The following is a 19,953-nucleotide window of genomic DNA, read 5'->3' on the forward strand; positions in this document are numbered from 1 at the left end:
TGCCCTCGGCGGGGTCTGTCCCCCCCCCCCACCCCTGCACAGTATTGCAGCCTTTGCATGTCTGCCCCCACCACCCCCCCGCATGGTACTTTGGTCTCTGTGTGTCTGTCCCCCGTACAGTACTGCGGCCTCTGCGTGTCTGTCCCCCGTACAGTACTGCGGCCTCTGCGTGTCTGTCCCCCGTACAGTACTGCGGCCTCTGCGTGTCTGTCCCTCGTACAGTACTGCGGCCTCTGCGTGTCTGTCCCCCCACCCTTTACACAGTACTGAGCCCCCCGTACAGTACTGCAGCCTCTGTGTGTCTGTCCCCCGTACGGTACTGTGGCCTCTGCGTGTCTGTCCTCCCACCCCCTGCACAGTACTGCGCCCTCGGCGGGTCTGTCCCCCCCCCCCACCCCTGCACAGTATTGCAGCCTTTGCATGTCTGCCCCCACCACCCCCCGCATGGTACTTTGGTCTCTGCTGTGTCTGTCCCCCGTACAGTACTGTGGCCTCTGTGTCTGTCCCCCGTACAGTACTGCGGCCTCTGCGTGTCTGTCCCCCACCCTTTACACAGTACTGAGCCCCCGTACAGTACTGCAGCCTCTGCGGGTCTGCCCCCCCCCCAGTACTGTCCCCTCACCCCCTGCACAGTACTGCACCCTCGGCGGGTCGGTCCCCCCCCTGCACAGTATTGCAGCCTTTGCGTGTCTGCCCCCACCACCCCCCGCATGGTACTGTGGCCTCTGTGTGTCTGTCCCCCGTACAGTACTGTGGCCTCTGTGTGTCTGTCCCCCGTACAGTAATGTGGCCTCTGTGTGTCTGTCCCCCGTACAGTACTGTGGCCTCTGTGTGTCTGTCCCCCGTACAGTACTGTGGCCTCTGTGTGTCTGTCCCCCGTACAGTACTGTGGCCTCTGTGTGTCTGTCCCCCGTACAGTACTGTGGCCTCTGTGTGTCTGTCCCCCGTACAGTACTGTGGTCTCTGTGTGTCTGTCCCCCGTACAGTACTGTGGCCTCTGTGTGTCTGTCCCCCGTACGGTACTGTGGCCTCTGCGTGTCTGTCCCCCCGTACGGTACTGTGGCCTCTGTGTGTCTGCCCCCCCGTACAGTACTGTGGCCTCTGTGTGTCTGCCCCCCCCCGTACAGTACTGTGGCCTCTGTGTGTCTGTCCCCCCGTACAGTACTGTGGCCTCTGTGTGTCTGTCCCCCCGTACAGTACTGTGGCCTCTGTGTGTCTGTCCCCCCGTACAGTACTGTGGCCTCTTGTGTCTGTCCCCCCGTACAGTACTGTGGCCTCTGTGTGTCTGTCCCCCCGTACAGTACTGTGGCCTCTGTGTGTCTGTCCCCCCGTACAGTACTGTGGCCTCTGCGTGTCTGTCCCCCCGTACAGTACTGTGGCCTCTGCGTGTCTGTCCCCCCACCCCCTGCACAGTACTGACTTGTTATTGCCGGTGTCTATGTAGTGTGTGTAATGTCATGGTGACCACATGCAGTAACAGGATACAGGTGGCTATGGGGCTGGCACATAGTGTGAGATAGTGGGTGGCATCACTTAATAATATAAATATATTGAAATGTGGAGTTACTAACTACGTTAGGTTTATCAGTGGGCATTGTGGCATAATAACGGCACATTCTCATGCCAAGTGTTCTGGGACTTGTAGTGCCACAGCAGCTGCAGATTTGGTATTGATAGGAGAGCAATGTAATGCGCAGGCACATGAGCAGTAGGAGCACAGCACACCATACTGTGTATCTCCTGTGGTTTGGGACATGTAGTAGTGGGAAGTACTGTAGATGTACTTTGATCTGTCTCTAGCTGGAGCGATTGATTTGTTTTCTCTCCCGTCCCTGTCCCTTCCCCCCCCCCTGCACCGCCTCCTGCCCACTTCCCTCCCGCACATTCTCCTGCGCCCTCCTCCTTCCCTGTTCTCCTTCATGCTCCCTGTCTCCATCTACATTGGTCCTCTCCTCCTCCCTGACCCCTATCTCTCCAGTCTAAGGAGCTACAGATAAAGCGTCAGTTCCAGGACACTGTGCAAGATCCAGACGCGGCAGTACAAGGCCCTGCGCAACCACCTGCTGGAGACCACGCCCAAAAGCGAGCACAAGAGCATCCTGAAGAGGCTGAAGGATGAGCAGACCGCAAGCTGGCGATCCTGGCGGAGCAGTACGACCACAGCATCAACGAGATGCTCTCCACCCAGGCCGTGCGTCCTTTACTATATACTGTGATGAATTTCCATAGCTTCTCTGTCTTCATTTGTCCTTTATGATTATTAGGTAGTGCACAAGGGGTGGAGCTGAGAATGACAATGTCAGTCATTTGTTGGAGTAGGCCGCAGTCCGAACAGACTATGGGGCGATTCATTTAGGCACAATGGGCGCCCCTAGGAAGCATTACATTACAGGCCTCACATCTGTTGGCATTCCCCTTGTGGCGATGCGGCCTCTGCGCTTGTGCCCCTCTCTAAGGCATTGGCTGCTTTGGGTATAGGGCAGAGCAGGAAGCGTACATGACACCGATGACCCGGTTATGTTATAATCTCCTGTCCGGCCTTTTCATGTCCTATAAACCTGTAGAATGCACAGCGCTGACTTGGAGTCACATGGCACAGGGCAGGATCAGCTTTACCCATGTCTGCTTGGGTATGGATCGTATTGTCGACCCGACTTAGGTCGACAGGCAACTAAGTCGAAAGGTGTCTAGGTTGACATGGAACAAAGTCGACATGGGTTTAGGTCGACAAATGCATTCGGTCTACATGGGTTTAGGTCGACAAATGCATTCGGTCGACATGGGTTTTTTCACTGTTTTTTGACCCGAATGTTGACACAGTCGACATGGACACAGTTGGAAGTCAACCGCAGCCCCTCGCATCGCTCGCTATGCGTCGGGCACGGTGCCTTGCTGTGCTCGGCACACTATTTTATTCTCCCACCCCGGCCTGGTGGATGGTAGGGCATGAAATACCGCCTGTCGGCTCAAAAAACAGTGGAAAAACCCTGTCGACCTAAAACCATACTGACCTAGACACCTGTCGACCTTCATCCATGTCGACCTTGTTTCCTGATGAGCCAACAGTGTCGAACTAATGACTGTCGACTAAGTCGGGTTGACAATAGGACCGTATCCCAGGTGCTTATACAGATCTGTCCTTCTACATCTTTCCTACAGTCGCACGGAACAACCCCGGTCCCATGAGAATCTATCACAGGGCATCATGGGCTGCTGATGATTTAAGATGCATTAGTTCACAATGACGGCTTCTGCAACGTACTTTCACTTTGACCTGTGACAGTTTTTAGCCCACAAACTCTCTCCCCCCCCCCCCAGTCCCTGCCTCCAATCCCTGACTTCACAGCTCCCTCTCTCCATATCCACCAAGTTCGAAAGATTAGTGTCCCTGCAAAAAATGCTTTCACTTTCTGTAATGACATCTTTTAGTACACAAAGGGGTAATTTGGTCCGTCTAGTGGTCAGTGGCCGGTACTTCACCTTAATACAATTTCTGTCGTTTTCCGTATATATAGACTCCTTTTTGGCCCAAAGAATGAAGCGCGACTTATCAGATCACTCATGCTGCATGGCGTATTGAGGCACCATGTATGAGGACACCTCTGTAGGAGGATCACCCTTGCTAGATCTATATTATCAGTGTGAACTGGATGGTGGCAAAGCTAATCCCACATAACCGCCCTGTATCTATGTGTGACTCCATGCTGGGGAACGTCAGCCCAGTGTCTATCATGTCTTCTGCTCCGAGTGGGGGGGGGTTCGTCCTCTCCCCCTTATATAACCATTGCTGTAGTGCTAATCCAGGCGGATCCCCAGGCCGCATCATATACCCCATAACTGAAGGCACTCGCCAGTCTTGTATAAGGCATTTGCAGTCATTAATTCTACGCCACCATGATGGCCGATGCGTCGCTCTACTGAGGACCTTTTACTTTGCACAACAGGAATACGTTTATACGGTGTTAGAACACTGTCAAGCTGGGAACGTAAGAATAGATTATCGTTAACGATATTCACCAGGTGTGGGGGAACCTCAGCTGATGATAAGCACAAAAAATATTGTTATACATGTGTATGAGGGATGGGGAATCTTTGGCCCTCCAGCTGTAGTAGACCTACACATCCCAGCATGCCCTGCAACAGTTTTAGCATCGCCAAATAGCAGGGCATGCTGGCATGTGTAGTTCAGCTGGAGGGCTTGAAGAGTCCACGTGCCTGATATACACGATAACCCATATTTTTGCCTCTATAGTCTGGTATGCACTATGGGGGTATTCAAACCCAGCTGCTACTTCCGACGGGGGGAAATAGTGGCAGGCGCCTATTCAATGCTGTCTTTCCTGACAGCATTGAAGCGGCATCTTGGCGCAATGGATCCAACGTTAAAAGCAGTCGGGCCCGTTTTGTGAGAGCAGCCGTGAATTGTCGCGATCACGGCCGTATAGCGACAATTTACAGCTGTTTCAGCGGACATGCCTCCTTTTCGGCGAGGACCAGGTTCCCCGACTGTCAGAAATGTACCGACAGTCGGGACCCGGGATTGAATACTCGCCTATATCAGTATGTAAACGACCCTCTCTGTCTTTTGTCTGTGCGTTATTGGACAAAATTCTCTAATGCGTATCCAGCTGCACCCACCCAGCCGCCAGATAGAGAAGCACCTCCTTACTAATACGGCAGCTGGTTACATAGAGGCGATGGCCATATTTAGCAGTGCATAAATCCACCAGTATTTCTAGATCCTTTCTAATTCCCATCTGAGTATACTGTGACCATGTTTTGTCAGTTGCGGCTAGACGAGACCCAGGAATCGGAGTATCAGGAGCTGCGCATTCAGCTGCAGAAGGAACTGGAACTCCTGAACGCCTATCAGAGCAAGATCAAGATTCACACAGAGGCTCAACATGAGCGCGAGATCAAAGAGCTGGAGCAGCGCGTCTCTATCCGCCGGGCACTGCTGGAGCAGAGGGTGAGGACCAGTAATGTGACAGGTGTGGCGGTGGGGACAGTTTATTGTCTTTGTGCTTAAAGTGCTCTGTTGGTTCTGCAGATAGAGGAGGAGATGCTGGCCCTGCAGAGCGAGCGCTCGGAGCGCATACGGAGTCTCCTGGAACGCCAAGCCAGGGAGATCGAAGCATTCGACTCGGAGAGCATGCGGCTGGGGTTCAGCAACATGGCCTTGACTGGCATCCCCGCAGAGGCGTTCAATCAAGGCTACCCGGCTCCTCCCCCCGGCTGGCCCTCACGCCCTGTCCCCTCGAGCGGCTCGCACTGGAGTCACGGCGTGCAAAACACTGGGGCCCCCAGCTGTGGCGACAGCCGACGCTGCTAGCACCTCCGTCCTCGGCGTGGGGTCTGCACCCCCCGGGTTCCTCTTCCTCCGTCATGCCCTCATCTTCCTCCTCTTCTTCCTCCTCTGCCTCACCATCTTCCTCTAGTGGCCGGGCTGGCCTTCTACTACTACGTACAGTCGCAACCTATGAGGCGAGGGGCGACTGGGGCCCGTCTGAAGCGGGGTGAGCCGAAGCACCCAGTGTCACTTCCCAGCTCTCTAATGGCTCCCATCTGTCCTACTCCTGAGCCAGGAGTGGCCGGTTGACCCTCGGCAACCTTCTCCACCGTGCCAGGTAGCCAGAACCAGCCCCCCCCCCTTTCCCCTATACGTACCTGTGGTTCTATCAGTATGGCTCTCGCCCTCCTTTCTGACATCAAAGCTCCAAACTTTTACCACTGATTTCTCCTTGTTACTTAGACTTTTTTTTCCCCATCTAAATCATTATTTAAATCCCAATCACTCCAGTTCGTTAGCGCGTCCCCCCCCCCCAACCTTAGCTCTGGGCCCTACCCATGTACATAGTCCCCCATCCTTCTCCTCTCCAGCTATTGGTTCATATTTTTCTTCCTGAAGACCCTTTAAACAGCCCAAGTATTTCACCCCATCTGTGGTAGAAGATCAAACCCTGCTTGTTTTTCTAGCACTTTACTGGGTAAATGCCTACATACATATATATATATATATAATTTTTTTTATTATTTTTTTTTAAGTCCCTTTTATTATATGTTGAGTCGCTGTATCATTTTAATGATGTCGTCGCTGAGTTTTTCGATGGGCGGTGTGAGTCTGTGTGTACACTGAGTGTGCGAGAGAATGGGGCGTGTGGTTTTTTTTTTGTTTTGTTTTTTTAAATAGATAAGATTAAAAATGTAAAAAAAAAAAAAGACTATTACGGAATGTATTAAAAAATAAATAAAAACTACTTAATATCCCCTTCGGGGGCGTCATTGGCCTCGGGCCTAGATATGTTTTTTTTTTTCCTTTTATCTTGAAAGTGAAAATGAAGCAGGATGGCGGAACGCGTTTGGCGTGGAACCGTCCGCGTTACAGGAGACTTTAGAGACACTTACGTTCATGACAAATGTTGGATATTAAAGGATTAAACTGGAATGGATTACTCTTGTGTGTACAAGTTTGTTGGGGGTGGGGGGTTGTGGTTTGGGAAGGAGTGGGTTTGTGGCTGTCACTCTGGAGTATGCCGTTATAATTGGGTGATGTGTAGGCCTTGTATGCATCAGATATAAGGAAGATCAAAGCTTGGAGAAAGATAAAGTACCAACTATTTTTTCCTGTGCACCAGCCATTCATCATTCATGTCTCCCTAAGGGGGTTGCAGCACCAAAAAAATGGGGGGTGATGTTCCTCTGACAGTTTGCAGTGCAGCGTCAAGCACACAGGTTGGTTTTAGCTGGGACTGGGCCAGAGACCATGTTGGCATCACTGGTGTATCCATGACCACAGCATCTTAGCAGTTGGCCTGTTACCGTTACACCCCAGCGGCTTGTAGACCAAACTGGCAACCACAGCGTATCATCCACCAGGACGGCGGTGCTAGAGGTGATCACTGCACATCACCACAGCCAGATAACTAATTTCCTTATCAGTGAGATATACAATGACACCATATTGTTATTTATTGTACATTTTTTCGATATATAGTTAGTGGGAGGAAGAAGAAAACGTGTGATATTTTGTATAATTATTTTTATCCGCTCCTGCTCATTAGTGAGGGCAGGTATGAGATCAGATGGAGAGGGAAGGGGTTCGATCCCAGCTGCGGACGGTGGATTGAGTTGTGACCATCCTGCGAGCAACATGGTGGCAAGCCCCGATGGTGGTGGTAGTCTGACCTCACTACTGCCGCACGCAGCCGTCCTGGCCCAGGCAGCTGCTGACTCTCTAAAGGCGCCTAAGGTAACTTTATTCTGGTCGGGTCAGGTGCTGAAAAATGCTGGGTATCACTTTAAACCAGTTATCAATGCTGTAATGTACATTATAGCCTGTAGGTGGCGCTGTGGTCACTGCGGACTAGGAGATGGTTCAGCAAAGGTGCGGTATAGTTGACAAAATGTGAGCATGACAGTGGGCAACAATTTTTTATTCGGGGGGGGGGGGGGGGGGGGTGTGTGTCGTCAAATCTTGTATGTTTTGGTAATATGTAACCACCATCAGAAGCAAGTAACACTTCATCTCTTTCATTAGCTGCGTTACTAGCTTTCGAAGTATTTGCTTCGAGCAGGCTTCCTAGTGTATATGTATATACATGTACAGTAATGCAACCGTAACAAAACGATATTGTTCTATTATCATGTAGTACCAGCATTCACCACTGGGCTTACATATAGAGCGGCCGCTGCCAACCTTCAGGTTTTCTCCGCAGAACTTCTTTGAGGATTTCGATAATACTGACCCAGCAAATAGAGTATCTTACCTATGCATGATTAAAGACATCCAGAAAACATGACCTGTCGGTACTTTAGAACCTCCGGCCTAAAGTAGTGTTTCTCAAATGCTGTCCTCAAAACACTGTTCGGGTTGTGATGAAATCTATTCTTGTGCACAGATGCTTTAATTAGTGCATCAGTCAACCCGATTATATTGTGAACACCTGGACTGCTAAGCTGCTTTGAGAACCTCTGAATAAGTGTTACTAATGTTGGTGGAGTTATCTCTTGCCTCGCCGCCCGCCCCCCCCCCCCCCCCCCCCATATCATCCCCGCTGCTCATTGACACATGAAGAATCCCTCTGCCAGAGACAGCTGTACCCACAGCACCCCCCTAATGTTGGCCCTGTGGTACAGATCTGTACTATATTGCCAAAATAGAATGCGTTTAGCTTGCCGTGCGATTCGATCCCGATAGAATAGCAAGGCAATCGCACCATGGCCCTTATTCAGATCTGATTGCAGTACAAATTTGTTCTCAAAATGGGCAAAACCATGTGCACTGCAGGTGAGGCAGATGATTCATTTGCAGAGAGAGTTCAATTTTGGGTGGGGTGTGTTGAAACTGAAATCTAAATTGCAGTGTAAAAATAATGCTGCCAGTATTTACCCTGCACAGAAACAAAATAACTCACACAAATTTAACTCTCTCTATACTTTTTACATCTGCCCCACATGCAATGCACCTGGTTTTGCCCATTTTGAGACCAAATTTGTACTGCGGTCAGATCTGAATAAGGGCCCATGTGTACACACCTTTAGACATGTTAAGTTTAGGAAAGTATTGGGAGATCCAAGAAGAGAGCAGAGAGACAGTTGGCGATATGAGTGAGGAGATTGCGGGAAAGGTAGGTTTGAGTCATCAGCATAGAGGTGATATTGGAAGTAAAAAAATTCTAATGAGCTCATCTGAAGAGTACTGTATGTATACAGAGAGTGAAGAGTACTGTATGTATACAGAGAGAGAAAAGGAGAGGACCAAGAACAGAGCCTTGGGGGACGTCCAAGTGTAAAGTGACTTTGCAATGTTCAGTCCTGCACGAACCTGCATTTTGGGATGTTCACATCCCCTCAGCAAACCGGCATTATTGCCGGTTCGCTGACGTCATCTGGGGAGCGGCGGGTAGTCAGCGCATCATCGGGGGCGGGGGAAGAGGCAGCGCTTAGAGCTGGCGCTGCCTCCTCCATAGTGTGAATGGGAAACGGGTCGAGCGACCGTTTACACTGCAAAGCAACGTGGCAATGAACCGGTAAGAACTCTGCTTTTTTACTGGTTTGTATTGCCGCTTTGCTACTCGTTTACGGGACACGGTAACCCCTTTCACATCGCAGTAATTACCCGGTCAAACCGCTTGTACCCGGTAATTAGTTGCAATGTGAAAGGGGTATAAGAAAGGTGGAGACAGAAGGAGCGCTCAGAGGTGGGAGGGCAGAGAGGTAGTAGAGCAGCCAGGGGAGGACAGAGAGGTAGGAGGACAGCCAGGAGAGGTTGGAGGACAGCCGGGAGAGGGCAGAGAGGTTGGAGGACAGCCGGCCGAGGGCAGAGAGGTTGGAGGACAGCCAGGGGAGGGCACAGTGATAGGACAGCCAGGGGAGGGCAGAGAGTTAGGAGGACAGCCGGGAGAGGGCAGAGCGGTAGCAGAACAACTGGTAGAGGGCAGAGAGGTAAGAGGACAACTGGGAGAAAGCAGATAGGTGGGAGGGCAGCCAGGAGAGGGCAGAGGTGGAAGGACAGCCAGGAGAGGGCAGAGGTAGGAGGACCGCCGGGAGAGGGCAGAGAGGTAGGAGGACAACCGGGAGAGGGCAGAGAGGTAGGAGGACAGCCGGGAGAGGGCAGAGAGGTAGGAGGACAGCCAGGGGAGTGCAGAGAGGTGGGAGAACAGCCGGGAGAGGGCAGAGAGGTGGGAGGACAGCCGGGAGTGGGCAGAGAGGTGGGAGGATAGCCGGGAGTGGGCAGAGAGGTGGGAGAGGGCAGAGAGGTGGGAGGACAGCCGGGAGAGGTAAGAGGGCAGAGAGGTAGGAGGACAGCCGGGAGAGGGCAGAGAGGTAGGAGGACAGCCGGGAGAGGGCAGAGAGGTAGGAGGACAGCCGGGAGAGGGCAGAGAGGTAGGAGGACAGCCAGGGGAGTGCAGAGAGGTGGGTGAACAGCCGGGAGAGGGCAGAGAGGTGGGAGGACAGCCGGGAGAGGGCAGAGAGGTGGGAGGACAACTGGGAGAAGGCAAATAGGTGGGAGGGCAGCCGGGAGAGGGCAGATAGGCGGGAGGACAATTGGGAGAAGGCAGATAGGTGGGAAGGCAGCCAGGAGAGGTGGGAGGACAGCCGGGGAGGGCAGATAGGTAGGAGGACAGCCGGGAGAGGGCAGAGAGGTAGGAGGACAGCCGGGAGAGGGCAGAGAGGTAGGAGGACAGCCGGGAGAGGGCAGAGAGGTAGGAGGACAGCCAGGGGAGTGCAGAGAGGTGGGAGAACAGCCGGGAGAGGGCAGAGAGGTGGGAGGACAGCCGGGAGAGGGCAGAGAGGTGGGAGGACAGCCGGGAGAGGGCACAGAGGTAGGAGGACAGCCGGGAGAGGGCAGAGAGGTAAGAGGACAGCCGGGAGAGGGCAGAGAGGTGGGAGGACAGCCGGGAGAGGGCAGAGAGGTAAGAGGACAGCCGGGAGAGGGCAGAGAGGTGGGAGGACAGCCGGGAGAGGGCAGAGAGGTGGGAGAGGGCAGAGAGGTGGGAGAACAGCCGGGAGAGGGCAGAGAGGTGGGAGGACAGCCGGGAGAGGGCAGAGAGGTGGGAGGACAGCCGGGAGAGGGCAGAGAGGTGGGAGGACAGCCGGGAGAGGGCAGAGAGGTAGGAGGACAGCCGGGAGAGGGCAGAGAGGTAGGAGGACAGCCAGGGGAGTGCAGAGAGGTGGGAGAACAGCCGGGAGAGGGCAGAGAGGTGGGAGGACAGCCGGGAGAGGGCAGAGAGGTGGGAGGACAGCCGGGAGAGGGCACAGAGGTAGGAGGACAGCCGGGAGAGGGCAGAGAGGTAAGAGGACAGCCGGGAGAGGGCAGAGAGGTGGGAGGACAGCCGGGAGAGGGCAGAGAGGTAAGAGGACAGCCGGGAGAGGGCAGAGAGGTGGGAGGACAGCCGGGAGAGGGCAGAGAGGTGGGAGAGGGCAGAGAGGTGGGAGAACAGCCGGGAGAGGGCAGAGAGGTGGGAGGACAGCCGGGAGAGGGCAGAGAGGTGGGAGGACAGCCGGGAGAGGGCAGAGAGGTGGGAGGACAGCCGGGAGAGGGCAGAGAGGTAGGAGGACAGTCGGGAGAGGGCAGAGAGGTAGGAGGACAGTCGGGAGAGGGCAGAGAGGTAGGAGGACAGCCGGGAGAGGGCAAAGAGGTGGGAGGGTAGCCAGGAGTGGGCAGAGAGGTGAGAGGGCAGAGAGGTAGGAGAACAGCCGGGAGAGGGCAGAGAGGTTGGAGGACAGCCGGGAGAGGGCAGAGAGGTTGGAGGACAGCCGGGAGAGGGCAGAGAGGTTGGAGGACAGCCGGGAGAGGGCAGAGAGGTAGGAGGATAGCTGGGAGAGGGCAGAGAGGTGGGAGGGCAGCTGGGAGAGGGCAAAGAGGTGGGAGGACAGCCGGGAGAGAGCAGAGAGGTGGGAGGACAGCCAGGAGAGGGCAGAGAGGTGGGAGGACAGCCAGGAGAGGGCGGTATCGTGTACACCAAGGGAGTGAAGGATCTGGAGAAGAAGAGGGTGGTCCACAGTGTCGGATGCAGCAGAGAGGATATGGAGAATAACAGTAGCTGCTCCTGGATTTAGCAGCATGAAGGACATTGCTGACCTTAATGTGAGCAGATCAGTGGAGTGGAGAGGATAGAAGCTAGACTGGGTTGGGTCCATCAGTGAGTGGTAGGACACACTGAGAACATGAGAATACACCTGTTGTCTGTCTCTGCGTTTCTGCTTGTAGCTGTCTCTCACCTATAGCTGCCTCTCACCTGTCTAACTCTGTAGCTGCCTCTAACCTGTCTAAAGCCGTGTACACACGGCAGCGATATGGGCTTAAATCGCTGGCGACCATATTGCCAGTGATGGGAGTGTTCCCCGGCGATTAATCGCTGGGTGCACATTTTCAGCCCCGTTATAATCGCTCCTGCGACCAGCTGATTACCTCTGTGGCTCCGCCTGCAGAGGTTTCTTTTCATCAGCGACCATCTCTGGTCACAGATGAAAAGGAGACATTGAGCGATATATCGCCCCGTGTGTACTCACCTTAACTCTGTAGCTGCCTCTCACCTGTCTTACTCTGTAGCTGTTTCAGGGTAACAACCATGTCAGAGAGCAAACTGAGGGCGAGAAGAACACTCATCACAAACAGGTAACTGCATCCTAACTAACCATATAGTCCCAGGTGCACGCACACCAGTACTAGGATCAGTGCGTGGGGTCACATAACAGTATACAGAGAGGAAAGGATCAGTGTATGGGGTCACATAACAGTATACAGAGAGTACAGGATCAGTGTGTGGGGCTACACAGCAGTATACAGAGAGTACAGGATCAGTGCGTGGGGTCACATAACAGTATACAGAGAGGAAAGGATCAGTGTATGGGGTCACATAACAGTATACAGAGAGTACAGGATCAGTGTGTGGGGCTACACAGCAGTATACAGAGAGTACAGAATCGGTGTGTGGGGGTCACACAGCAGTATACAAAGCGTACAGGATCAGTGTGTGGGGCTACACAGCAGTATACAGAGAGTACAGGATCAGTGCGTGGGGTCACATAACAGTATACAGAGAGTACAGGATCAGTGTGTGGGGCTACACAGCAGTATACAGAGAGTACAGGATCGGTGTGTGGGGGTCACACAGCAGTATACAGAGAGTACAGGATCGGTGTATGGGGTCACATAACAGTATACAGAGAGTACAGGATCAGTGTGTGGGGCTACACAGCAGTATACAGAGAGTACAGGATCGGTGTGTGGGGGTCACACAGCAGTATACAGAGAGTACAGGATCGGTGTATGGGGTCACATAACAGTGTACAGGATCAGTGTGTGGGGGTCACACAGCAGTATACAGAGAGTACAGGATTGATGTATGGGGTCACATAACAGTATACAGAGAGTACAGGATCAGTGCGTGGGGTCACATAACAGTATACAGAGGGTACAGGATCGGTGTGTGGGGGTCACATAACAGTATACAGAGAGTACAGGATCAGTGCGTGGGGTCACATAACAGTATACAGAGAGTACAGGATCAGTGTGTGGGGCTACACAGCAGTATACAGAGAGTACAGGATCAGTGTGTGGGGCTACACAGCAGTATACAGAGAGTACAGGATCAGTGTGTGGGGCTACACAGCAGTATACAGAGTGTACAGGATCGGTGTATGGGGTCACATAACAGTATACAGAGAGTACAGGATCAGTGCGTGGGGTCACATAACAGTATACAGAGAGTACAGGATCAGTGTGTGGGGCTACACAGCAGTATACAGAGTGTACAGGATCGTGTGTGGGGGTCACAGAGCAGTATACAGAGAGTACAGGATCAGTGCGTGGGGTCACATAACAGTATACAGAGAGTACAGGATCAGTGTATGGGGCTACACAGCAGTATACAGAGAGTACAGGATCAGTGCGTGGGGTCACATAACAGGATACAGAGAGTACAGGATCAGTGCGTGGGGTCACATAACAGTATACAGAGAGTACAGGATCAGTGTGTGGGGCTACACAGCAGTATACAGAGTGTACAGGATCGTGTGTGGGGGTCACAGAGCAGTATACAGAGAGTACAGGATCAGTGCGTGGGGTCACATAACAGTATACAGAGAGTACAGGATCAGTGTATGGGGCTACACAGCAGTATACAGAGAGTACAGGATCAGTGTATGGGGCTACACAGCAGTATACAGAGAGTACAGGATCAGTGCGTGGGGTCACATAACAGGATACAGAGAGTACAGGATCGGTGTATGGGGCTACACAGCAGTATACAGACAGTACAGGATCGGTGTATGGGGTCACATAACAGCATACAGAGAGTACAGGATCAGTACGTGGGGTCACATAACAGTATACAGAGAGTACAGCATCAGTGCGTGGGGTCACATAACAGTATACAGAGTGTACAGGATCGGTGTGTGGGGGTCACAGAGCAGTATACAGAGAGTACAGGATAAGTGCGTGGGGTCACATAACAGTATACAGAGTGTACAGGATCAGTGTGTAGGGGTCACACAGCAGTATACAGAGAGTACAGGATCAGTGCGTGGGGTCACATAACAGTATACAGAGAGTACAGCATCAGTGCGTGGGGCTACCCAGCAGTATACACAGAGTATAGGATCAGTGCGTGGGGCTACACAGCAGTATACAGAGAGTACAGGATCAGTGTGTGGGGGTCACACAGCAGTATACAGAGAGTACAGGATCGGTGCATGGGGTTACATAACAGTATACAGAGAGTACAGCGTCAGTGCGTGGGGTCACATAACAGTATACAGAGGGTACAGGATCGGTGTGTGTGTGGGGGTCACAAAGCAGTATACAGAGAGTATAGGATTGGTGTATGGGGCTACACAGCAGTATACTGAGAGTACAGGATCGGTGTATGGGGTCACATAACAGTATACAGAGAGTACAGCGTCAGTGCGTGGGGTCACATAACAGTATACAGAGGGTACAGGATCGGTGTATGGGGTCACACAGCAGTATACTGAGAGTACAGGATCGGTGTATGGGGTCACATAGTATACAGAGAGTACAGGATCAGTGCGTGGGGTCACATAACAGTATACAGAGAGTACAGGATCAGTGCATGGGGTCACATAACAGTATACAGAGAGTACAGGATCAGTGTAGGGCTACACAGCAGTATACAGAGAGTACAGGATCAGTGCATGGGGTCACATAATAGTATACAGAGAGTACAGGATCAGTGTATGGGGTCACACAGCAGTATACAGAGAGTACAGGATCAGTGTGTGGGGCTACACAGCAGTATACAGAGAGTACAGGATCAGTGTAGGGCTACACAGCAGTATACAGAGAGTACAGGATCAGTGTATGGGGTCACACAGCAGTATATAGAGAGTACAGGACCAGTGTATGGGGCTACACAGCAGTATACAGAGAGTACAGGATCGGTGTATGGGGCTACACAGCAGTATACAGAGAGTACAGGATCGGTGTATGGGGCTACACAGCAGTATACAGAGAGTACAGGATCAGTGTATGGGGCTACACAGCAGTATACAGAGAGTACAGGATCGGTGTGTGGGGGTCACACAGCAGTATACAGAGAGTACAGGATCGGCGTATGGGGCTACACAGCAGTATACAGAGAGTACAGGATCAGTGTAGGGCTACACAGCAGTATACAGAGAGTACAGGATCAGTGTATGGGGTCACACAGCAGTATACAGAGAGTACAGGACCAGTGTATGGGGCTACACAGCAGTATACAGAGAGTACAGGATCGGTGTATGGGGCTACACAGCAGTATACAGAGAGTACAGGATCGGTGTATGGGGCTACACAGCAGTATACAGAGAGTACAGGATCAGTGTATGGGGCTACACAGCAGTATACAGAGAGTACAGGATCGGTGTGTGGGGGTCACACAGCAGTATACAGAGAGTACAGGATCGGCGTATGGGGCTACACAGCAGTATACAGAGAGTACAGGATCGGTGTGTGGGGGTCACACAGCAGTATACAGAGAGTATAGGATCGGTGTATGGGGTCACATAACAGTATACAGAGAGTACAGGATCAGTGTATGGGGCTACACAGCAATATACAGAGAGTACAGGATTGGTGTGTGGGGGTCACACAGCAGTATACAGAGAGTACAGGATCAGTGCGTGGGGTCACAACAGTATACAGAGAGTACAGGATCAGTGCGTGGGGTCACATAACAGGATACAGAAAGTACAGGATCGGTGTGTGGGGGTCACACAGCAGTATACAGAGAGTACAGGATCGGTGTGTGGGGGTCACACAGCAGTATACAGAGAGTACAGGATCAGTGTGTGGGGCTACACAGCAGTATAAAGAGAGTACAGAATCGGTGTATGGGGGTCACACAGCAGTATACAGAGAGTACAGGATCGGTGTGTGGGAGTTACACAGCAGTATACAGAGAGTACAGGATCGGTGGATGGGGGTCAAACAGCAGTATACAGAGAGTACAGGATCGGTGTATGGGGTCACATAACAGTATACAGAGAGTACAGCATCAGTGTATGGGGCTACACAGCAGTATATAGAGAGTACAGGATCGGTGTGTGTGGGAGTCACACAGCAGTATACAGAGAGTACAGGATCGGTGTATGGGGCTACACAGCAGTATACAGAGAGTACAGGATCAGTGGATGGGGGTCAAACAGCAGTATACAGAGAGTACAGGATCGGTGTATGGGGTCACATAGATGTATACAGAGAGTACAGGATCAGTGTGAAGGGCTACACAGCAGTATACAGAGAGTACAGGATTGATGTATGGGGTCACATAACAGTATACAGAGAGTACAGGATCGGTGTATGGGGCTACACAGCAGTATATAGAGAGTACAGGATCGGTGTGTGTGGGAGTCACACAGCAGTATACAGAGAGTACAGGATCGGTGGATGGGGGTCAAACAGCAGTATACAGAGAGTACAGGATCGGTGTATGGGGTCACATAACAGTATACAGAGAGTACAGCATCAGTGTATGGGGCTACACAGCAGTATACAGAGAGTACAGGATCGGTGGATGGGGGTCAAACAGCAGTATACAGAGAGTACAGGATCGGTGTATGGGGTCACATAACAGTATACAGAGAGTACAGCATCAGTGTATGGGGCTACACAGCAGTATACAGAGAGTACAGGATCGGTGTATGGGGTCACATAACAGTATACAGAGAGTACAGCATCAGTGTATGGGGCTATATAACACCAGTTGGTATATGTTACAAAGCAGAAGAAGTGAGTATACTATAGGCACACACACAGCCACCATGAGATCTGATTTGCCGTCCTGTCCTGACCCCGGTGGTCTATTACAGCTAGGGACTGTACTGCGTACTGAGAAGCACATGGGAGGTACATACGTGACACAGCGTCGCCGGTCACCCTCGTCCAGCACTGATGGGCTGTCTCCCTTACTGTCTGAGGAGCTGGACTCTATAAAGGTACCAGCACCATGTCCTTGTATACAGGAGACTGCATCACCCGTGTTACTGTAATGCATGAATGGCTCTGCCCTATGCTGTGTCCTCCTCTACACTGATGCAATGTGTAGGACTTTATTAGTCTATATATAATATAAATACCTTTGTATCCTCTTCTACAGCCAATTGCCCTGTCACCAAAATGGGAAGGCACAGCTTGTTACGCCAATAAGATCGTCCATCGCAGGAGATTCCACAACTCCGACAGCGACGCTGATTGCAAGCCACAATAAATGCAAATGTGAAGACGTGCGCACTCTCCTTATAATGTCGGCTACATACATGTCCAATGGTCCCTACAAAGTGTCACCCTGGCCCATACTTACCTACTTTTGAAAACTAGTTTCAGGGAGATTATAGTTGGTAGCAGAATTTTTTACAGCGCCTCATTGAGGGGGCATGTCATGCTCCACCCAAAGGGTGGAGACATTGTGAAAAGAGATTGTGAATGTGGCACCTACAAGTGTGGGTGTGTACTGCTACATGTGAGAGGAATCTTTTAAAATATGCAAATGTAGAGGAGCCCCAAAGCAGTTAGTAAGAGCTACTATACTTGGTAATGTGCTGGGAAATGGTGCTGAGGATTCAATGTAAATATATCTGTCTCTCCTTCCTTTTCCCCCAAAAAATGTAACAGTTTAATGTGCACTAGGTGACATGTGGGAGATTGCTAGACTAATGAGGGAGAGAGGGAGATTGCTGCTATGTCAGGGAGTCTCCTGCAGAATGCAGGAGGGGAGGTAACTATGATGTAACAGTGTAATGAGGGCTAGTTGATATGAGGGAGATTGCTAGACTAATGAGGGAGAGAGAGAGAATGCTGCTATGTCCGGGAGTCTCCTGCAGAATGCAGGAGGGGAGGTAACTATGATGTAACAGTGTAATGTGGGCTAGGTGACATGAGGGAGATTGCTAGACTAATGGGGGAGAGAGGGAGATTGCTGCTATGTCCGGGAGTCTCCTGCAGAATGCAGGAGGGGAGGTTACTATGATGTAACAGTGTAATGTGGGCTAGGTGACATGAGGGAGATTGCTAGACTAATGAGGGAGAAAGGGAGATTGCTGCTATGTCAGGGAGTCTCCTGCAGAATGCAGGAGGAGAGGTAACTATGATGTAACAGTGTAATGTGGGCTAGGTGGCATGAGGGAGATTGTTAGACTAATTAGGGAGAGAGGGAGATTGCTGCTATGTCAGGGAGTCTCCTGCAGAATGCAGGAGGGGAGGTAACTATGATGTAACAGTGTAATGTGGGCTAGGTGACATGAGGGAGATTGCTAGACTAATGAGGGAGAGAGGGAGATTGCTGCTATGCCAGGTAGTCTCCTGCAGAATGCAGGAGGGGAGGTAACTATGCCCTGGCCTTTATCGGGAAGACTGAAGTCCACCATCATTGGGGGAGGGGGGGATAGATGAAGTGAAACCTCCTTTATCTTTCTCGTTACCTTGTCAGGAAAGTAAATGGGAAAACATGGAAATATTTGGAGTAGCGACCATGTATGTGGTCTTCGGTCTGTGAGTGCTTGAAAAATCATTTGATGGTCAGCGACCATCGAATGATTTTGTCCCCACATCCATTCTCATGCGTGCAGGGATATTTGGCTGCGAGGGCGGCTGGTAGTGTGGGTGGCGTTTGAATGACAAAGCTGTCAACCAGAATAACCTCCATAGGGTACATACACACTGGGCGATTTTGAGCTGCTTTCAGCTTAAATGCCACCCAGTGTGTACAGCCCAGCGATCGCCGTCGCCACCGCTCCTCTGCTGGTATTACAGCAGATGAGCGACGGAGTGGATGGCATTCCATAGTGTCCTGCTATGGAAAGCCACCCACCCCCAGTCGGAAATCGATTTTCCCCATCCTCACTGTCCATATACACTGAGCAAAATCGCCTAGTGTGTATGCACCTTCAGACTGAGACTGGGTCCAATGGCTGGTACTGGTTGCGTAAAGCTATCGCTACCACATTTTTGTTAAGGGTTTATGGCACATTTGCTGACATTTCATTTCAGCTCCGCGTAGGAGGAGGCTTCCTCCAGACCCGCCCCCATAATGCCGGTTATCGCAGTTGTACATGGAGGGGGTGGGGCAAAAATGGTGCAGTAATGGTTCCATCAGTAAGTTACATTGGCACAGCCATCTGCCAGTCACCTTAATAACGTTACCCCCTGCCCCACACACACACACACACACACACACACATTGTCCAATGTCATGACGAACGTTCAACTATGTTATTGTTGACCTATTAACTGTCTCCCTAATTACTGTTGACCTAATGTCTGGTCCATTGTAAATTAACTCTGATTCTCACAATGACATTACAACTATAGTTATCCCCAACATTCTGATAATATAACCATCTTTGTTACTGGTGCCGGATGATGCCCCGACAGGGGGGATCCCGACTCACAGGGGCTGTTCTCCCTTGTGGTGGTCAAGAACCCCGTAGAGGGAGAATAGACCCTGTGACGAGTATAGCGAGCCACCGGGCCCGCAGCATGGCGAGCGCAGCCAGCCCGCAAGGGGCTTCTTTTGCGCTCACCCCCCAGTCGGAGCACCGCCAGTCAGGATACTTACTGTCAGGATCCCCACTGTCAGGATCCCCATACCACACCCCCTTGTTACAATGTATAGCATGCTGCTCTTACAGAATAATACACCATACACATCACATTATATATGGATAAGAACATGGTGGAAAATCTGGATTTTTCAATGAGCTCAGCTCAGATATATTAATAGATATATTAATGCCCTTTACAGGAAATGATCCCCACTTCTAATCAGTGACAGGAGCTGGGTGACTAATAATTACTGTTCTAGAGAAAATTAATGTCATTAGCATGTGACGTCACGGTGAGGAGTTACTGTGATCGCCCAGCAGGTGGCGCTGTTTCCTCAGCTCCGATTCCTCCAGCCCATTCTCTATGGCACCCGCCAGGAGACGCTCTTTCCTGGCCTTATCCTCTAT

The 19,953-nt window shown here is 51.6% G+C and overlaps 3 protein-coding genes across 3 annotated transcripts in view; 2 read left to right on the top strand and 1 right to left on the bottom strand.

The window, feature by feature from the left end:
* TAOK2 (TAO kinase 2) overlaps nt 1-6,449 on the top strand; it is a 45,706-nt gene extending 39,257 nt beyond the window's left edge. Inside the window, 6 exon segments of the mRNA XM_083152404.1 lie at nt 1,979-2,017; nt 2,019-2,121; nt 2,124-2,191; nt 4,787-4,969; nt 5,051-5,297; nt 5,300-6,449. Of these exon segments, the coding sequence (XP_083008530.1) occupies nt 1,979-2,017; nt 2,019-2,121; nt 2,124-2,191; nt 4,787-4,969; nt 5,051-5,297; nt 5,300-5,520 (861 nt within the window). The 3' untranslated portion in view covers nt 5,521-6,449.
* Nucleotides 1-19,953, bottom strand: part of LOC146019826 (nucleoside diphosphate kinase A1) — a 179,729-nt gene that overhangs the window by 106,999 nt on the left and 52,777 nt on the right. The window lies entirely within an intron of this gene.
* LOC146021379 (uncharacterized) lies at nt 6,837-17,228 on the top strand. The gene is made up of 5 exons (XM_083155165.1): nt 6,837-6,938; nt 7,062-7,249; nt 12,056-12,121; nt 16,816-16,941; nt 17,103-17,228. Coding segments are annotated over exons 1-5 (492 nt in total). The 5' UTR covers nt 6,837-6,937; the 3' UTR covers nt 17,214-17,228.

Source organism: Crinia signifera, chromosome 7 (assembly GCF_055691185.1).
Source record: "Crinia signifera chromosome 7, ASM5569118v1, whole genome shotgun sequence".
NCBI lineage: Eukaryota > Metazoa > Chordata > Amphibia > Anura > Myobatrachidae > Crinia > Crinia signifera.